Below are 21,901 nucleotides of genomic sequence, written 5' to 3' on the forward strand. Positions count from 1 at the left end.
TTTTCATTCAGCTATGGGAGGTCAATCTAGGTCCATGCTACAAGAAAAAGTTGTAATTGATTTCTAATTCTTTATCTTTGAAAGTTTCAGGCTCTCAAAGGGCCATTTAGCTATTTGGTCATAGTTTTTAAAAAACCAGTGCCATATACAAAATATACTATTTTCCTTTGTCAAGGAATGACAAATTTATCCAAAACCAGCTTTCTTCCAAACTTAAAAAATGGGCTAGCACTATACATATTTAAATATATATATATATATATATATATATATATATATATGGGGGGTAACCTACCCCCGCCCCCCCCCCCCCCCCCTCCCCCCACTCTCTCTCTCTCTCTCTCATTTTGGAGAAACCAATGAAAATGCATTCTAATTTTGTCTGCCTCCCATCTACCAGTACCTGTCCCCCCCCCCCCCCTCTCTCTCTCTCTCTCTCTCTATCTCCCTCTCTCCCTCTCTCTTTCTCTCTCTCTCGATCTCGATCTCTTTCTCTCGATCTCTCTCTCTCTTTCTCTCTCGCTTTTAATCACTTCCCATGTTTCTATTTCACTTACTCGCTATCTTTCTTAATTGTCCTCTTTTTAATTGACAGTGAAATCTAATGTGAAAACCTCATAGAGAAGCCTGAATGTTCGCTGTCAAACTGTTGTGAAAACTACTTGTGAAAGGAAGAAATAACACATAACAGTTATAATTCATATTCAAATGCATCATACAGGTGAGTTTATTGTGCAATAGGAGTACATCTATACAATTTATAAAAATACTGAACCAACAGTCATAGTCCGTCGTTTTCCAACAATGTTATTGTTATATATATATATATATATAGCACCTGAAGAGCGCACTATATGTCATTTTCTTTTCATTTACACATGCACAACTCTGATTGTCATGATCATGATTATGCCTGCCTTAAACATTATAGCAAAACTAAAGCCTTGTTCAAATATGGCATGGCAAAAGCGTCACATTTCTGTATCTTGTAACACAATACGCATAGGGCCTTTGTTGCATGCAGTGGCCATGCATTTACACGTAAAACCAACCACGATTTCCCGTGTTTTACTTGAACAAACCTTAAGGTCACAATCTCTCTCCATCCCGTCAGCTTTATCATTGTGTGAAATAATAATAAACTCAAGATTTAAAATGAAGTCACAGAAGTACAATTTTTCATCACTTTATGGAAATAAAGATATTGGTTTATAACTTTATTGCACTTAATCGTTTTATAAATTATTTAAATTTCTTTGTATCATTCTTCAAATGATGAACACAAACACAAAATCTATACTTAAATCATTAATCAGAGACACATTTCTCCCCCATGTCATGTATAATGAATACATGGTTCAAGAATTACAGTATTAAAATAGTGTCTGTTCAGAGCTCAAAGGCATCTTATTGTTACAATATAAGAGCTCTCAATAAACATATTTTTAAAACTAAGGTTTAGGTGAGAAATTTTGCTCTTTTTTTTTCTTATTTAATAGGAAAACGGTCAAGATCACATTGCATACTTCCTTCGTTTTTATTAGACATGTTACAGGGGAACATTGTTACAATTAATTGTTATACAAAAATTAATTTACAATTTTCCTTTTCACAGGGTTGTGCAATTTTTGCCTGTCCGATTAATTTGTACAGATGTTTCATCATATTTTTGATTATTACTGCTATATCAAGGTATCATTTTAACCCTTTGACCACTAAATCACTGATATTCTCAGGTTTACATATATGGAATACCTGGTTCCTATAATGAATGGGTTAAACAAGGTAGTTTACTTGTCCCAAGGAGTTTTCGTTGCATTACATCACAATTTCTATTATAAAAATTTTAAAAATTAAAGAAGGGGGATACTTTTTCCTGAAGAATCCACTCCCCAGAAAACGGTAGATACAGTGCATATGATTTATTAAGGAATATTTCTTAATAGGAATATCTTCTAACTTTAGATTAAGGGCAAGTATACCCATTATTTTTTTTTATTTTTTTTTTTGGGGGGGGGGGGCTGGGGGCTTGGCCCCTTTTGGACAGGGCAGGCTCCAGCAGATGATACCTGAGTGACCCAATACACAGTATATCTAAGACCAAATATTTATCTCCAAACTTGTCCATTAATTATTTCTTGAGTCACATCTGAGTATCACTGTAAATAGCACTTTTTATCCAAAATTATTATGATAAATAGGATCTCTTTGGTGTAAATGCTATACCTGTTTTTCAAGCACTACAGTGTGAGTCAAAAAAAGTTTACACCTAGAAAATTGCTAATTATTTAAAAAATCATCTATGATCAGTAAATTAGTATACATCTTTTGAAAGAGTGTTTTATCCCAAATCAGTTCCTATCATTTTTGTGTGGTATGTGTTCACGCGTGTTCACGCTTGTTTGCGAGAGTGCAAAAATCGACTTGCGCCAAAGTTGCTTATGTGATGTTTGAATAAAACAATTGGGATTTGGGTATTCGGTCTTTGCAGATCCAAATAACATCCCTAACAACAGTAATCATGCTACACATATCAAATATCGAATATCAATTATCAACGAACATTTGTGCGCGCGTGTGTGTGTGACTTTGCTTCTGCAAAAAGCATATGCAATTCCATTTGATACATTCAATCCTTTCTCTCACTCCGCTTTATGCCAAAAGGGCCTTAACTGCTTTTGGCCATTCCGAGATAATCGCGTTTAAAGGTTTTGGCCTCTCTAATAATCAAAAGTTTGTGGTCTTTTTTTTGCTTTTGAAGCCAATTTCGATAAATGTGTTAAGTTATTAAGTTTTACATGAAATGTGTTAAATTTGTTATAAAATATTCAGAATTGTACATGCTATGTGCAAAAAACATGTTAGGGCCTTTTTGGCATAAGGCTTGAATGTAGCGTATTTATGCCAGAAGGGCCGTAACCTACTCGGCATTATGCCAAAAGGGGTGTAACCTACGCAGCGTTATGCCAAAAGGGCCTGAACCTGCCGTTATCGTACGCGTAACTATGCGCGTAACTATGCGCGCGTACGCGCGCATAGTTAGCGCCCTTTTGGCATAAGGAAATTTTCTTGTTTCGCAACACCTTTGGTTTGCCAGAAAGGCCCTCCTAACGCAAATGGATCATCCGTGTAGGTCAAGGCCCTTTTGGCGTAAGGAAAAAGATGAGATACGCGTTAAGGCCCTTTTGAAATTCATAATTATCTTCATAAATAAATCGAATTTCAACAAGTGAAGCACATCATTTTAAAGAGAATGATGAAATCTACAAGGTGATGTTAATAACTCAATAACCCCCAAAATCGGGTTAAGGCCCTTTTGGCAAGGCCGACGATACATGCTGTAGACATCACTTTGGCGCAAGTCGATTTTTGCACTCTCGCAAAGAATGCCTCCTGTTCGTCCAAGCGTGAACATATACCACACAAAAATGATACCAAATGATTTGGGATAAAACACTCTTTCATAAGATGTATAATAATGTACTGTTCATGGACGATTTTTAAAATAATTAGCAATTTTCTAGGTGTAAACTTTTTTTTGACTCACACGGTATAGTTTACAACAGAACAGATTACATGTAGCTACCCACAAAATTACTACTTCTTTAACAATCATCATAACTTGCTGTTTACCGTCCCCATGTCGGCATTAGACGACCCATTTCCCACCAAATCAAGAATCTGTTTTGAAGCCTTGATATTCTGCGTTTCGATGTAGCGCTGGCTGAGGCTCGACGTGTTCTCAAGGTAGTAACGATAGTTAACCATCATCCCGCACGAGGCAGCTAGACCTCGTGGGGACGTGTCACCCAACCAGTTCAAGCGCCACATGGTTGCTCCGTTCCGAAGATGAAAGTTAGCTGGAAAAAAGGAAAAAACAGAGTGAAAGGCAGAATCAGTAATTGATTTTATAAAAATCTTGATTTACATACAGTGTAAGCTGTAAATAGAGACCACTCTATGAAGACAAGCAAAGTGGTCTTTGTGTGGAGTTTTCCCTTCAATGCAGATTTGTGAGAGTCACTGAGAAATGGAAAATATCATATGGTCTTTGTAGACAGGTCATAGCTAAAGTAGATTGACAATAACACTTAATAATCTCGTCTCACCAGGAAAGGAATCCATAGATTGACAATGTACTTAGAGTACAAAGTTTAGCAGACATTGTAACTGTGACAAAAGCTAACCTATGCAACCTAATAATAATAATATTCCACTTTTGTATAGGGCTTAATACATCAATTATGTCTCTAAGCGCTTTACAGATATATTACTACCCCCATCATCGGATTTAGGCTTGCCCACACACAATGTATGCACATTCTCCACTCCCTGGGGAGCATTCCAGCCAGGTGCTGGAATGCTGAGCAAACTACATTAACTTTCCCATCTTACCAGGTACCCATGTAACACCTGGGTAGAGAGTGGCAAATGTAGATTAATGTATTGCCGTTACGGTTAGTGTCGGGCTGGGATTTGAACCCTGTATCTTGTGATCTGCAGTCTGGTGACTTATCCACTAGACCACAACACCTCTACTAATGCATATTCAGACAGTCAACCAAAGCGAGAAAAGACAAATTGGTGTTGCCACTTACCAACAGGGTTCAGTGCCATTTTACGTCTCTTCTCTACATACAGATACCTGCATGGCATAAAACAAATACAAATCACTCATCAATATTCTGTACACTTTTGTGACAGAAAGGAACACAAGATGAATGGAGGCTATCTTTTCAGTCTAAGATTAATAAACTGTACTCATTGGACTGCCTTTATTTTTAAAGAAAATAGACTGATTGAAAAAAGGGCATAATGTGAGTAATAAGAATTAGAACATCTAATACTGTGAATAATTTGTAAAGCTGATTTGGTATTATGTAAATCACTTTTATTAAAATGAAGAAAGAGAAGATGGCTATTAAATACACATTTGAAATACCTCTAACCTTTTGAACTTTTACCATCTCCAAAAATAAATTGGCATGTCAATTGCTTCATGCTGACAGATTCATTAATTACATTCCTGCTTGTTTACACTGGATTTTGGTCAAGAAATAACTCCTTGTTGAGTTCATGTAGATTTCTTCATTTCATAAGTGTACATATCACTGGTGTGAATTTCACACTGCTGGTATTTCCTGTGTAATATACAATCTATCAATCAATAAAGTGACATTCAAACGACTTACATCTTGTTTTTCGACGATTGAATCTATTTTTTAACTTTTGAATTCATATGTATTCATATATTCACCAGAATAAAGAAGGGGGTACAAAAAATTGAGGTAAAAAGAGTTAAATTTATTCTTTTATTTAAAATGGAGTCCGTGGATTATAATACTTTTGTCAGATATCTTATATCCATGGAAAACATGTTTTCCACTATTTTTGCTTGGAGTACTGACAAGCATAACCAGTGGCAGGTGATTAATATTCATAAGGTATATATTTTTGATGCGTTTCATGCACAGTTATCTCGGACATACACATGGTATTTTACAAGTTAAAATACAAGCCACAACTGAGTTCCCCACCTTGCACATAACCTCATGAGAGGAGATTGTAGACTCTTGACTAGGCTTTCTGACTTGACCCACTCATTCGTCACAATGACTTTCTTCAGGGTTGACAATGCCTGTGGTGATGTGATATTTAAAGCAGACTTGAATGAGTCTAGCTCTTGTGAAGTGAATAAGCTGGTGTTATGTTCATCTATAGTGAGGGAAAAGAAAGAAAGTATAAAGACGTGAAACTATCGTTTATGTTATATTTGCATATGCGAGTCATTCATTTAATGCACATTTTGCATCCATGTAAGTTACACCATAGAGCTTGAATTTCACAGTTCTAGACATTACATTACAAGGCCTTTCTACTGTACATGGCATTTTCAATGTTCTTGTATAATTTTCAAGCTAAAGAGCTCTTAATTCTATTCTTTTTAAAGCTTTTTCAAGTCTTATGTGATGTCCTGTATTCAAGCCCCAAAATAGCAAGAAAGCATTCATCTACACAATATATAACAGAACCAAAAGATAAAAAAAGAATGGTTTCAAGAGAATGGTGAACCAATAGGACACAATTTTTGTACCGTGAGAGAGAGAGAGATAGACCAGAATACAATCATACAGAGAGACAGGGGGGGGGGGGGATCCTACTCACTGACCTTTGACCTGCTTGTTGATCTGTGAAATGAGCCAGTCCCTGAAACCAGGGATCGGAGACAGGCTGGAGAAGAGATGCATGCTGGGGAACTCGGACTGTAGCTCCTTGACGACACTCTTTATGAGATGGTTCCCAAGCTCTACACCCTGAAGACCTTTTTAACAACAGGGTATAAGAAAAGTAGTCCATCTCTTTTAATTAAACATACATGTAAATGTAGCTTAAACAAGATTAAATCAAAAGCAAAATGATGTGAATTGAGAAGTAAATGTAGCGAAAAAGTGCCATGTCAAACATTCTATTGATTCATAGATGATTTGATGGCTACATTGAACTGTCTTTTTATTATTCAAAATGGCAACACTGGCATTTTCTTTTTTATTGGGATGCTTCTGATATAAAGTATTGTACTGGAAAGAAGAATAGATTAACATATGTCATAATTTTTTTAAACAACCAATTTGTGCGGAAAACAGCTATAGATCTATAGACATTTTTTATGATTTGCTTATTTGAAGAGTTTAAGCTTATTTTTTCTCATACATTATATCATTCATGGTGTCAAATGATGTAAATACTACATGTACAATCAAAATTACATGAGGTGTCCAGATATTGTACTTTTCTGCTCGTGCAGGTGATATATTGTTTTACAGCCCTGAATCAAGAGTTATTGAACCAAACGCCAAATTGGCAACAGTTCTGAATGGGTTGTTAACTACCTTTCTGAGTTGATGTAATGGAGTAGAAAATAGCGGCCTGGGCCTCCTCGGGATTCTCTTCTCCTGATTTGACACCAACTGCTATGTCATTCTGCTTACGAACTATGGACTGAAATGTAAACAAAAGTCTGTTATACCTGTAACATGAAAATTGACAATATTTTGAAACTTTAAAGCTCACAATCAATTGTTAAAAAATGTATCTTTATCTTGCTATAAATCTAATGTGTTTTAGCATGCATTATATTTATCTTTTACATTATATGTTAATATTTATTGTAAAGCTATGATTACTTCAAGGAGAAAAGACTAATTTGGGGGAAAATTCAATTAATTGTAACTTTTTGTCTTACAAGACCCAGGCTCAATTTTGTTTGTGTGTGTTACTACATGTGTTACTTGTTTCTTTACTGTAGACTAAAAACCAATATTAATTTATATTTGAATTGGCTGTTTTTATGGTTGCCTGTTGTTGCTGGGTTTTTTTGTTTGGTCTTATCTACACTGCTATCCTGCTTCTAAAAAACTATGGGTCGCAATGATAACAACTTCCTCTTAAGAGCAGGAGTTAAGATGCCTAATTCTAAGAAAAGTACCCCCCACACAATCACTTCCTGGACTTCCCCCACCCCCTTCCCCCTTCCACTTATCTATACAGGAGTCGATAACCCTCTAGGTAGTTGTGTGAGGGATAATTGAGGTTTCTATAGTTTCCACAGGTCGCTGTCTTAGGGGTGAAGGGTGAAGTATCCAGGGGGAGGGGAAGGGGGAGTGGGGAGGGAAAGGGGAAGGCGAGGGCAAGAGAGATTCCAAACATGACAAGAAATGATAAATAAACATTGACTTAATACCTGGATACTGGCTGAAATATCTCTTGTGAGGGCGGTATGTAAGATGACGAGCGGTTCGTTAGGCATGCTGCTGTGTGTGAAAACAAAACACCTCCTGTACGGCCCTACTCGATGCTTGATGTCTGTCCAGTTTCTTACAGGATGGACAGCCTCATACTGACTTATCTGAAATTTATATAAATATTATCAGTGAACATCCTGTATTAAAATAAAAATCATTAACATAGAGACAAAATATACGTAAGCTTTTAACCTGCTTACCTTGGGATAAAATGCAGGGAAAAAGACGATATACTAGGACACTTTTAAAATACCTTTGAATATTTCCTCATTTCCTAAACTAACATACTCTCACATCTTTAGATATGTGTTGCCGAATTGTAAAATGGCATTGGCAAAATCTGTCAATTAATTCTGGTGTAGTCATATCCAAAGATTAAACATTTACAAATTGTGGGTAAACCTTTTCTTAGCTACATATTTGTCTATTTATTGATTTCTAAGCATACTTTGTTCATGTTTTATTGTAAAACAGCATCTGAGGAACTTACACTTCAACAAGCTCTGCTTCAAGTTAGTTCCTCTTTTCTCATGCTTTTTCCATTATATTTGTTGTTTCATTGCATATTTGTTGTGATATAATTATTCTTGTACATGTATTTTGTTTTGCATGAGAAATAAACTCATTTGAAACCAAACATGTTAAAATTGGAAAATGATCAATCCCTATAAGTCATTTACCTTCTCAAGCATGTCACATGATGATGACCACATGACTCTCTCCAGGTTCAGCATGCCGGCAGCAAACCAACCAATCAGAAGATCTTTTAATGTGTCGTTCAACGCCTTCAATTCAGCTTCGTTTTGGAGTGATTGCTGAGACAATAAGTGATCCTAAAAGAACATGAAAATTAGCATCATTATTATCATCATTACTATAATCAGTATTATCATTATTATTATTATTGTTCTCATCATCATCGTTACCGTTATTATTATTATAATCATTATTACTATTATTTTGTTTTTAGTAATACTGTCTTAATCATCATTCCTACTGCTACTACTACTACTACTACTACTACTACTACTGCTACTACTACTACTAATACTACTACCACTACTACCACTTCTATTTTATCTTTCTCACCAGTAGGTCTGCTCGTAGATCAACAAGGAACTTGACCCCGCCCTGAAGTCGACTGATGTGGGAAAAGAGAGTGGAGTACCCTGGGACGAGGGACAGGCGGAGACGCTTCTCGGCCTGAAGAATGGCCGCATCCTCACGACCCTGAATTTTAAAAAAGGCATCCAATATCTAATCGTATCTGGAACATAGGAAACTCATTGAATCATTTCTGTGCTGCTTCTGAGCAATGCGCATGACATGCTCAAGATAGAGCATGAATAAACTGTCAGTGAAAAAAAGTAGGAGAACAAAGAGTTTCTACAAAGAAATTAGAATCCATATCTTTTCAAGCATTATATGACTAATGTGTGCCCCTCCCCTTCCCCTACAAAATATATTGTATTCACCAGTTTTTATAGTACATCCATCTCCACAGATGAAGTATAAAAACACTCATCGCCATGTGTATGTTGTTATATCTGGCAAGTCTAAAAAAGTTTGCGGTCATCAAAAGCAAAACTTTGGTCAAAGTACCGGTATGCATAAAAGATTGAATCACTGCAACGTATATTTAATCAATAATAGTGGTTGTTAGGTCAAACAAACATCACAGCTTCTCCTATCTAACAACACATTATGCTTGCAATTTGCATTTTGACTATTGAAGTACAGTTATTCCTAACAGGTGAATGAAATAACTTGGAACAAGGCACTGAACAATAAATCACATCACATGGTCATGAAAGTTATGTATTTATTATTCATTCATACACCAATGGCGCATTCCATGATACACAGGTGGCAGTATCTTTTCAAATGCGGAAGTAAAAAATGTTCATGAGGCATTCCCATCAGTTTTGGAGTACATGATTTTTCAAAAAGGCTCATAATGGCACCTCTCCATGTTCAAAAGATCTGTGGATATTTGGGGTCACATGTACCATACGCTAACCACCAATTGGTCTATTACCCACAACAGAAGTAGAAGCAGACACATACCACTTGGGATTGCAGTTGACTGGCTTCCGTTAGGATCTTGTCATGTCTCACACCCATTCCTGATGCCACAGCAGACATGAAGTTTGACTTGCCCTCATCGGCTAGCCCCTGGTAATGGTCACAGACTTCTTGGACAGTCGACTGAGAGAGGATTAGAAGCACAAAATGATCAAAGGTAGTGGTTTTTTATTTTCTAGCTATGCATGATCCTTAATCAATGCAAAGTCTTTGTCAGCAAGATTATAATGAAGGACAATGGGTTTCAACAAAGATTTGGTTTTAAGCATCATATAACAAATACAATGTCCCCCCCCCCCCCACCCCCGTCAAAATCTAATAAGTCTTTGGACATGCTACGGCAAAACAATGTATCTACACGTAGCATCTTTTCCAGTAATTCAGGTTTAAAACTTTATCGGAGTACAGTTCTAACTGTAGTTTTTCAAATATTTCGTATATTCTGACTGAGATTGAGAATGAACAAAGAAGTCATTGTTATGTACAATCAAAAATAATTTAACAAAAGTCCCACATATTTGAATGATTTGCATAGATTAGAACATACATTATATCTCAATCTCAAATAGTGTAAGTGTACAAACTCATGCATTTTTGACAAAGTTAGCTTCAGCACATTTGCATTTGTCTGTGGAAGTGTTTTTGCGGGTGCGTAGTGAACATGCACAATCATTTTTCGAGGGTCTCTCTGCATAAATTATACTATACTGTAAATTGGAGTGGTGCGTATTGCCAATTACGTTGTTTTGCAAACAAAATTAGAACATTTATTCTGGGGTAGGGGTGCCATACTTCAGTGACGGGGTGCATTCGGGTTTTGATATTTCATTGAGAGATAGATTATACTTGTAAAAAGTCAAATACGTTAAAAATTCCATTTTTTTAAATAATTGACATAGGTTTTTTGCCATCTCATGCCTTGATAAAAGCATCTCAATGTAAGGCAGGCATCATATAGTTCGAGTTCTGTTCAAGAAGTAGCTTTCAATTATTTAATACACTAATCAGAAAACTGGTCTGTTGCTTGAATTCCATACCAAGAAGTTCACAAGATGACACACTAAAAAAAATTGTTGCAGTAAGCTCATATACGATTTTAAAAGGAAAAAACAGCAACTTATGTGAACAAGCTAGTTATTGCTTAAAATCTTTTAAATTACATCAGGTATCCATGGTGAATGCTGATTCCCTCTCTCGTTTGAGTTTGACATAAGCTGTGGAACTTTGGCTTCTAAGAACTGGGACTGAGTTGTCACTGCAGACCCACGTCTACTCGAGGATGACATCAGTCTTGCTTTGCAAGCCATCTGCAAGAAATTTAAAGAATTTCATAGAATTAATTAAGTCAAAAGAGTTTTCTGAGTGATGTCTATTATCCAACTTGACAAAAAGTAGATGTCATCTTCCTTTGTCATATTAAACAAGATCGTTCTTTAAATGAAAATTGATGATAATAACTGTAAGTGTAACATCAATATAAACATCACTAATAATTGAAATAATCATGATGATATTAGATCTTGGTTGCATACATAGTACCATTAGTAGTGAATGATGATGAAAATACCAAGACTATTTGTAGATCTAGACCCTAATGAAAAATCGTCTTTCTTGAAAAGGATCTCATTTTGGGTCTTTGCCTCTTGGGTCACTCTCTTTTCTACCTAAGCAAATGATAAATCGCTACATTATTGGTTTATTCATCACTATTTCAATATAAGACTTTGTGTAAACTCAGGTCCACAATTGCACAAGTGACCGCGATCGCGAGAGACACCACATCGGCATCGCACGGCCCATCCCCCCCCCCCCCCCATAAAAAAAGGGAACACAGATCTAAACGAGTGGGACTACACAAAAAAAAAAACCATTGGCATTAGTGTCTTTTATTAAGTAAACAAAGTTAACAAACACACAGGAGAATAATGATTTTAACTGATTGGATGATTCAATGAAAATCTATCTTTTCTTACGTCTACATTCGTAATCTCTCGATAGACGAGTAGCTTGCCAGGCCGGGAAAGAAGAAATTTCCTCATAGAATTCATCGTAAAAATAGTAAAACGCGATTGGGTCGAAGTCTCTAATCAAGAGCTGAACCTGGCTACCTTGCACCAATAATCGATTTCATTGAGCTGATTTATGAAGAATATATTTTAAATCCAAGATGTATATCTTAGAATATTAAATAATGTAGATATTTGCTTCATGTGTCTACATATATTAGTTAAATGTTAATAAGTGTCGTTCTGAGAAGGAAAAAACAAATTCCTTGTACAAGGCTAACTATCGGCAAAAGGTGGGCGTGTCACAAGAGATTGAAGATTACGAAAATCCATATTTTTAAACAGGGAATTAAGAGAGCCTTGTCATTTTCTATACTTTTTTCTTCATAAGTCATCCTATTATTTCGATTCTCGAAACTATAATATACTTCCTATAACAGTTGTGAAAGCCCGCCCATCCCCCCCCCCCCCCCCCCCCCCCCTAGAGGTTGGGAGAGATCTTGGTGAATCCCTTCGTCACCATGCCTGTATGTCTAGATTGTCACCTCTGCTTTGATGTTCTACATTCTCCCCCATTCTCTCTATATAGTATTTGAGCAGATCGTCTCTTTCATTGACTGCTTTGTTGACATCCATGGATGGACTCTTTATTACAAGACCTATAATTATGACGATTAAGATTTCTAAATGATCTTTGTGTTAGATAAGCTCCATACATTAGCCTACTGAAATTCTTTTATCATTGTTATTATTTTTGTTTTACCCCCGCACATTTCGTAATTTTCCTGCTGGCGCCTGATTCCTTAGAACAGCGATTGCGCAATAATCATCTGGTGTCTTCGTGTTCAGACAGCAATGCGCAATACAGAAGGCGCCAACACATCGCATAGCTTTGAATGTCTCAATGTGTTTACGATGATGTGCAATACTTATGGTTGGGATTCCCCGGTCATATAGTCTTACTTAGCAGACCTTAAATAATATGGGAAGGTTTCTTGTTGAAGACGGCCTAATGAAAATGCATGAACATTATATGAACAACTCTCCCGCGTAAAATGAGGGGGGAAGTTTGTCTGGAAAAAAATCGTAGGCCCCTACTTTTTTGTTAATGAGTAAAGTGAAAATCAGGCAAATTGTTTTCGAAAAAGCCCAACCATTCATTTGAAGCTGCATCTTTAGTAAAGTAAAATGTACTTTTTAGTTTAAACAAGACAGGCACATTTTGATATTTTGCGATATTAAAGTCAGGTTATCTAAATTATTATACTTACTGCCAAGTCCTTTTCGAATATAATCGCTGAACAATTCAATGAAAACAACAACAACAATAGGCCTTATGATAATGATGATAATGATGATAAGGTTACTAATAATAACGTTAATAATAACAATAACGACAATAATAATAATAATAATGGTGATAATGATGATGATAATAATGATAATATCAATGGTCATGATAATAATCATATTATATTCATTATCATCATTATCATCAAAAAATGCTGTTGATCTTAAATGCATTTCGCGCAATCTAGTATACAAATATAACCTATGCACTGGCAACTGCAGCCCATTACATAACACAACACAATCAGAAACAAAACTAGAAATAACACATATCCATTCTAAGTTAAATGATAAGACAATCTTCGATCCCAAGTATGTACATACATTGTGCATGGACATGATAACGAAGGGATGCTCATAAGTATTATCCAGCATACAAAAATATTCAAAGATTCTAATAGGAGAGACTACAGAAATAATCATATGAGGGTGGAAATCCCCACTATACCTGATATATTTTTCTTGTTTGTCATTTTGTTCTGTGCTAAATCAGAATTCTACGCCCGGTTCGGTTGAAGCAGCAAAAAAACGGGTGAAGCAGATTTCAAATTTTGGCAATATTTTTGTCTAAGGCTAAGGAGCCAAGGAGGCACCATGGTAAGGCAATATTATTTCCTTCTTTATCTTTATATTGTATTCTTAACTTGTTGTCAGTGTGAGGAAACCGAGATTGTGCACAATAGGATTTCACCTTCTTACATGACGTTTGTATATAATACTTCTAGAATTATGTTTTGTTTTTTACTCTGTAACCACTCCCCCCCCCCCCCCCCCGGAGGGGGGGGGGGGTGATCTTTACTTAAGAAAAGCATAAGGTAAGATTTCTTTGTAGGCTTGTTTGTGAATTCGGTATATAAAAGATATATAGACTGCTTTAATATTCGAAGCATTATAGCTGTTTCTATACCAGCTCTCGGTGACGCTCCGGCGCATCTCAGGGTCATAGCAGGATGTGACGTCACCTTGAGTCTATAGAAACAGCGATGCCTCTCATAGCAGTCAATATATATATAATATAGCCTATTTGTTATCCAGATATCTCAAGAACCACTAGAGCTCCTAGGCTCAAACTTGGCGTTAGTATGTATCATCATAGTAGTCCAGTAGACGGTACCATATACCATGTACATGACCTGGAAAAGTTGATAAGTACAAGGTTTTTTGTTGATTTGTGTTCTAGATGGGTATTGAAGTAAATTCGGCTTGGTTGCCAGCTTGGCAACCTTGGGCAACTTTTTTAATAGCCATATTAGCATAATCATCTAATTAGCATATGTGCAATATGTAATAATGTTGCTAATCTCAATCCAGGAGGCCTGAAAACATGGATAATACGACTTTTCAAAGGTTTTATATGACAAGGAATTCATTTATGACACCAATTTTTTTTTTTTAAGTAATACAATAATCTTAAATAGCATAATTAGCATAATATGTACAATATATCGACTTCATTGTCATTGTTTATCTATAAAGCCTAAAAATGGTGCAATGCAACATTGTAATTCATTTTCGAAAGATTAATCATTAATTCATGAGAAGATATTCCATGTATATGTAGTATAACTAGCCTAATTAGCATAATACTCTAAAAAGCATATAATTATGTGCAATATGTAATAATGTTGCTAATCGTGGGTGCCCCCGGGGTATGCGCATACCCCCACGATTTCTTCGTCTTTTTAATTCCAAATAAAAAACTCAAAACCGAATTGTGAGTATATTTTGGGGTGGTATACAGCATCCTGATGTATCTTAAAATAATTTTGGATGCTTGTTTCCCCCCCCCCCGTTTTTTTCTTGCGTTTCGGAGAATGTTTTGCACCCCCCCCCCCCCCAGGTTTAAGAGCGATTTCCGCCAATGGGTTAGGCTTGTAAATTAAGGGCATTGTGATTTGACCTTTCATCTCCCAAAGTACAATTCTCTTCTAGTACAGATATATGTATTCATTTTTAAAAACCTCTCGACTTTGTCTTCTAGGATGGGTTTTATCCGTACGACGATGCCGAGTATGAAGAGGACACCGATTTGCCTGATGACCATTTGGCAAGACGGTCTCGCGCTGATGATGGCGAAGTCATTGACGATGACGAAGAGCTGTTCGGAGCCCTCATGGAAGAGACGTATGAAAACGATGGTGATGATGACTCGAAAGAGATGGAATTCGATCTCCAGTGTCTTCAAATTGATGAGATGTAGGTTGAGGAGGCTTGTCCGGACTATAATACCCCGAACATGTGCGCCCCGGACAATTAATTCTAAGAAAAATTACCCACAGACAACTACCCAACTACGGGATGGTACATCACAGTAGATCGACAGCCCATTATGAGGCCGGCATGTTCGTCTACTTGGCCGTCATTGTTGGTCTCGTGAGCTCTAGCCCCATAGGAGAAACATTTCATATAGAGTGAAATGTTTTTGTTAGTTCGTGGGATAAGTTGTTGAGAGGTCATTGTCTTAATCATTGAGGTTGTCCTGCTCAGAGCGTTGCAGGGAGGGGGGATCCACTATAATTTCTCGGATGCAGTTGTCTTTAAACGGTTCAAAGAAATTCGATAATACTAAGTACGCTGTCCGACGATTTCTCTCCTTTTTTTGGGGGGGGGAGCAGGAGGGCGTGCAGAATCAAACGTATAATGCATGACTTTCAACATTCTTACATTCATCCTGTTAAAGGGAAAATCAACCCTGATATTAAGTTGGTTTTGATAGAGGCAGACAAATGAGAGGAACAGGTCAGTAAAAATTTGAGCCAATTCCGATTAAAAATAGGAAAGTTATGAATTTTTGAAGTTGCGATCAATCAAAGACAATATTGGCAACTCGGTGACGTATCTTGCGAGCTCTCCTCCTATTTGCTCTTTCATCTAATGAAATAAAAAACAACAAAAAATTCCCTAAAGAAAAGTATTCAATTGTACATGCACCCTAAATAAAATTATTGCAAATATTCAACCCCTATATGGAATAAAAGCTATTTCGTCATCATTAACAAAGAAAATGAAAGTTTATGTTCAGACCAAATTAAATAAGAGCTCGCAATATATATCAGATAGGCAGATTATGTACCTTTGAAGTCCAATATCCAGTTAAACATGATCTAACATTCATATAGATTTATGTTGTCTTTTTTTATTTATGCAGCGGTGCTTTCGACATGAATGGCCTTCTGGATAACATATTAGAGGTCGACGTAGAAGACCACGTCTATGATCAACCCCCTGATGCTTCCCTTACAACAATGCATGTAGCAGGAGAACGGGTAATCAAATGTTACTTCTACGATCCAGGAATAATAATAGTAAAGTAATAATAAAATAATAGTAATAATAGTAATGATAATAGTAATGATTACCATAACAATAATGATAGGCCGAATAATATTACTAATAATAGTAATAATGAAAAACAACAATAATTATAGTAATAATATTAATAAGAAGAAGAATAATAGGGGGTAATGTTCCAAGTCTTTGACGCAGCTACTGCAAAATGTTTTTTTTAGCTGCTGAGAGTTTAGATTTGTGAATTATAAGTAAACATGTGTCGGTTGTTGAGAGAAGATAATAATAATAATAATGTAATAATAATGATAATAATAGTATATACAATTCGTAAGGCGCAAAATTCACTTGAAATAAAATGCTCAAGACCCACTTGTCTTGAGCAACAACAAAAAATGAATTCCCATAAAAGCATCTGCATTATAAACAAAAGAACATGTCAAGGCACTAGCTAATCTAAATCTAACCAGCCCATGTACCCGTTAGGAAAAAAATCTTTGGATGCCAGATTGCCTTAATTATTCGGATAGCTCTGCTATAGCCGCGGTATAATATATATATATATATATATATATAGTACAGCGCTTAGAAGCATTTAATTGGATTCAGGCGGTAATTATTTTCATTACTATTATTACTACTACTACTACTACTACTACTACTATTACTAGTAGTAGTAGTAGAAGTAGTAGTAGACAGTATCATTATTAGGATTGCTGTTGTTATAAATATTTAGGAGACGCAATACCTCAGTGGTAGAGCAGGGGTCTTGTAACGTACTGGAAGGTCTCGGGTTCGAAACCAGATCAATGCGCTCGTGTCATTTGGTAAGGCATTAATCCTCACTACCAAGTCCCTCAGAAAGGACTTAAATCCGTCTGTCCCCCGTTTTTTTTTACTTACAAGCATACCCCCCCCCCCCCCACTCAGTGTTATTTAGGGTACGCGTATGCATGTTCCCTCCTTTTAAGAAACACACCCCCCCCCCCCTAAGTCCGGTGTGTAAAGTCAATACGGGCTAAATTTTTGTGTACTACGAGCCGGACTTTGGTGGGTGAAAAGTACCCCTTTACCGGACTTTTTGGGAACACGCATGCGGTCCCTCCGACCCCGGAGTGGGGGGGGGGGAAGCATATCGTGCTTTCTTAGAAATCAGGTAAAACAACAATCCTCAAATATCAAATAACTGTCATTGTTGTCGGTGTAGTTGTTGTAATGCTGTTACTACTATATCATCATCATCACTGTTATTACTGTGAGGCCTATCATTTTTATTGTTTATTACTATTAGCTATGTTTATTATTATTAGTTTTGATCATTATTATTATCATAATTATCATTTCCATTGTTATTGCAATTATTATCATAGTTCTATGATGTTCTTCCTGCATAGATAACCGTGCCACGAGGTAGCACGCATGTAGCCAAAACCACGTACGAAGAAGTCACTGTCCCTCCAGAAGACCATGCCCCTCCCGGTGTTGGGGAGGAGCTAGTTAAAATATCAAGCCTTGATCCGGTGAGTCTATCTTTATTCTTAAATGAAAATTGTGTGTTTTGGGGTTTTTTTAAAGAGAAAAAAATGTTAGTGTTATCAATAAACATGAGCGTGATGAGTGAACCTACAGGCCTTACGTAATGCGTGCATCCTCCACTTTCTTCTTAAATTTCCCTCAACCGAACGCTTAGTAGGTTCCAATGGTTCCATGCGATTATTAACCAGATAAGGGGTGTCATCATGTAGTCAGTGAGAGTCTACCAACGTGTCTTTTGTAATGCGCACATCCTCCACCATCTCCATAAACATCGCCTCGTATGAAAATCTCATCATCTCATTCACTCGATCGTTCTGGAGGCAAGCTGAGGCGAGAGATTTTTAAATAAATTAAATGGTAATGCCGCCAAGTCTGGTGGAGCTTTACTATATTACTGACTGAGTTCATGGCATAATATCAGCCAATTGGTGGTCTTTGAAACTTTCTCACAACACTCCTAGAACAATAATGATGCATATTCATCCCTTTCCTCAATTTTCTTTCGTTTGTCTTATCTTTTCTCAGGTTGGACAACTTGCGTTTAAAGGAATTAAGACCCTGAACCGTATTCAGTCGGTGGTCTTTGAGACCGCCTACAACAAGAGTGAGAACCTTCTGATCTGCGCTCCTACCGGTGCAGGTAAGACCAACATCGCTATGCTGGCCATCCTGCAGGAGGTTCGGAAGCATCTGGATGCACGAGGGGCTGTCAAGCACAATGAATTTAAGGTGAGTAAGTTACCTTCATAGAGGAATCATCAAGTGCGTGCCCTGGGCCCTGTTTCATTAAACTTGTTATCAATAACAAGTTACAATAACTGTTATAAGCTACTGAAATCGTGGCATCTCATTGGCTGAGAGCTAATTTCTTATAGAATTTTAGCAATTGTTATAATATAAAGTTTTATGAAACAGGGTCCTGGTATCCGGGACATCCCAGTAGAACCATAGATCATTTAGAGGTTCATACCGCAGTCACACCACCGAGACTGACACCAGACCGACAACAAACAGAACACACAAAACAGAAACAAAAATTACCCTGGCCGAGAGGCCAAAAATGTTGTTACAAGGAGTTGGTAAAGAGTCGATGTGGAATCAGTTTGGCGGTGTTTCTGAAGCATAAACAAATGGTGCTATTTAATAACGGAACTTCTTATTTCTTGCGTTTTATACACAATTTGTATCTTCATTAATAATAACCTCAGCCAAAGTGACCCAAACAAAATATCAATAGTTCTGTATAATGATTTCTTTTTGTTTATAGAATGATTAATTCTTTAACGGCTTTGGTTGACTTATAAAGAAATATTGGACTGCCACAGTTGAATTTCGTCACGTATAGTGCATAACTATGTACCATATATTCCAACTAATTTTGCAGTGTGGTGTTTTGATCCATAACGAATGAGGAACTAAGGATAGGTCATGTATGCCGCGGTATAGTCCGTTGTAGGTTATAGCGTGGCATAATGTGTACAAGCCTTTTAAAGATAACTAAAATCTTTCTGTGGCAATCCTAATAAAGGTGGTCTACGTAGCTCCTATGAAGGCACTTGCAGCGGAGATGACCCGTACCTTCGGGTCACGTCTAAAGCCTCTAGGTCTCTCGGTACGGGAGCTTACAGGGGACATGCAGCTCACCAAGAAGGAGATGATGGACACTCATGTAAGTATAGATCAGAGCAGCGTCTCATGAACAAGTTCACCAACCTGTATTAAAATGAACACCCTTTTCACCAGGATGTCAGTGAACTCATACTTATGACGTTTTCGAGAAACAATGATTCAAATTTCTAGTTTATCATACATATGGTCTTGTAGGAGTTCCTTTGGGGGGCACCCAATCTCAACCAAATCCTGGAGCATTGTCACCGGATAATTATGTCGGAACACCCCTGTTGTAGGTATAAGATTTGTTACTATGTTTACATTACCCTTATGTCCTTGTCCTCAGATGCTAGTGACAACGCCTGAGAAATGGGACGTGGTTACGAGGAAGAGTGTCGGCGACGTTGCCCTTACACAGCTCGTCAAACTCCTCATCATCGACGAGGTTCATCTCCTACACGAAGACCGTGGTGCGGTCATCGAAAGCCTGGTCGCAAGAACACTCAGACAGGTGACTGACAGAACCAGTGGTATAGCGCGGGTCAAATAGTTGAGAAAGCACTGGTATTATGGGGGACTGATCTTACTTGTATAATGGAATAGGCTTAAAAATTGACAAATCCACTGGTTATAGGGGCAGAGTGCGGAGAAGGTCCCTCTTTCGTTACTTTCGTGATTGTCCTATCTCCCTCTCCATTGTCTTCTTTATCCTCTCTTTTTTTTTTTTTTTTTTTTTTACCTCATTCGATAAGGCGACATTTACCGGAGGCGTAGGTACGCCGCGCCGTGACGATGATCATAATCGAACTTTGTGAAACCATTGAATTTATATGAGTATTATGGATGTCTTTACTCTGTTCATACGACACATTAAAAAATGTAATGTAGTTGAAGAGTAAACAAAGAGTTTTCCATTAACCAAAAATACACCCCCCCCCCCCCCGTTATATATTGTAATGAAAGTTGTATAATCAATGAAATGTAAAACTCGCTAAATTTGAAGCACAAACAGCGTTAGGCATGTACGGGTATAGGGCTATTTTCTTTCAACCCCCCCCCCTTTTTTTTTTTTGGCTGATGCCCTTAAAGAACAAACATCATATGATGATCGATTCAGAAGAGTGTTAACTCAAATACAGCTATAACGCCTTCCTGGCTCTCTACAGATGAATCGTCTTTGTTACCCCCCCCCCCCCCTTCGTTATTCTTATGGTATTCAAATTTTGCTTGCTTTCTAGGTGGAATCCTACCAGAACAACGTCCGAATCGTTGGACTCTCTGCCACCTTGCCTAACTACGAGGACGTGGCACGGTTCCTTCACGTCAATCTAAAGACGGGACTCTTCTACTTCGACGCCCGGTTCAGACCCGTGCCCCTTCGACAGACGTACATTGGGGTGCAGCTAGGCTCGGGCGGGGGCGGCTCGAGGTTTGTCGAACAGCGCAAGCGAATGGACGTCGTCTGCTACGAGAAAGTTCGTAACCTCGTCGACCAGGGTCACCAGGTGATTAGAATTTTTGCATGTGATTAGAATTATGATTCTGGAGGAGGGGGCGGTGTCCGGAAAATTTAACCCCCAAAATAAAGCTGTCAATTCTGTTTTCGGGTTTAACTTGTATGCTTCAAATAGCTCTAACCGTCGTACCGTCATTATTTACAACCGAAAAACACACAATATTATTGAATGAAATCAGAGCGCTCACACACACCCACACACGGACGCACGCACACACGCACACGCACATATACAAGAATAAGTATAATTCTTGGTCCGTAGGAGATACAAATATATGTTCGGCTCTTAATATACCATGTTCATGCCCTCTTGCTCTGCAAATGGGCAGAACCGAATTGGGTTTGATAGCAATTTCTAAAGTTGTCGTTATTGGTTGCCACAATAGAGATCATGTTAGTATAATTTATCTTAATAAGACTTTATGAATGTGAATTTTACCTCTGTACTCTCACCTACAGGTCATGGTGTTCGTGTTTGCTCGGAATGCCACAGTGAAATCCGCCATAGACCTCCGCGACAGAGCGATAGCCAACAATGAAAGCAAGATGTTCAGCGCGGAAGAGAATGAGGAATACGAGGCTGCTCGTGAAGAGGTATCTTTATTGATTCGTGAAAACGAACAAGATGCAGCCGTACCAGAACGCCAACCCTAACCGTACCCAATAACCATGACCATGACCTTAAAGATAAGCTTGAGTTCTGGTAA

General features: G+C 37.5%; 2 protein-coding genes across 2 annotated transcripts in view; one reads left to right on the top strand and one right to left on the bottom strand.

The window, feature by feature from the left end:
• Positions 1-697: 697 nt before the first annotated feature.
• On the bottom strand, positions 698-11,951 carry LOC754019 (malonyl-CoA decarboxylase, mitochondrial). The gene is made up of 12 exons (XM_030995388.1): positions 11,861-11,951; positions 11,048-11,194; positions 9,870-10,010; positions 8,892-9,032; positions 8,483-8,635; positions 7,742-7,906; positions 6,891-6,999; positions 6,170-6,322; positions 5,538-5,715; positions 4,599-4,645; positions 3,554-3,860; positions 698-2,243 (listed from the first exon to the last, which is right to left on the bottom strand). Exons 1-11 carry the CDS (start codon positions 11,933-11,935, stop codon positions 3,616-3,618), a joined length of 1,554 nt encoding a protein of 517 aa, XP_030851248.1. The 5' UTR covers positions 11,936-11,951; the 3' UTR covers positions 698-2,243; positions 3,554-3,615.
• A 3,280-nt stretch (positions 11,952-15,231) lies between these two features.
• Positions 15,232-21,901, top strand: part of LOC590527 (activating signal cointegrator 1 complex subunit 3-like) — a 38,709-nt gene continuing 32,039 nt past the window's right edge. The window contains exons 1-8 of the mRNA XM_030994250.1: positions 15,232-15,439; positions 16,392-16,509; positions 17,926-18,051; positions 18,593-18,796; positions 19,596-19,736; positions 20,025-20,189; positions 20,917-21,183; positions 21,654-21,788. Coding sequence (XP_030850110.1) covers positions 15,357-15,439; positions 16,392-16,509; positions 17,926-18,051; positions 18,593-18,796; positions 19,596-19,736; positions 20,025-20,189; positions 20,917-21,183; positions 21,654-21,788 — 1,239 coding nt within the window. The 5' untranslated portion in view covers positions 15,232-15,356. The remainder of the gene's footprint in view (positions 15,440-16,391; positions 16,510-17,925; positions 18,052-18,592; positions 18,797-19,595; positions 19,737-20,024; positions 20,190-20,916; positions 21,184-21,653; positions 21,789-21,901) is intronic.

Source organism: Strongylocentrotus purpuratus, unplaced genomic scaffold (assembly GCF_000002235.5).
Source record: "Strongylocentrotus purpuratus isolate Spur 01 unplaced genomic scaffold, Spur_5.0 spur5_scaffold_21, whole genome shotgun sequence".
NCBI lineage: Eukaryota > Metazoa > Echinodermata > Echinoidea > Camarodonta > Strongylocentrotidae > Strongylocentrotus > Strongylocentrotus purpuratus.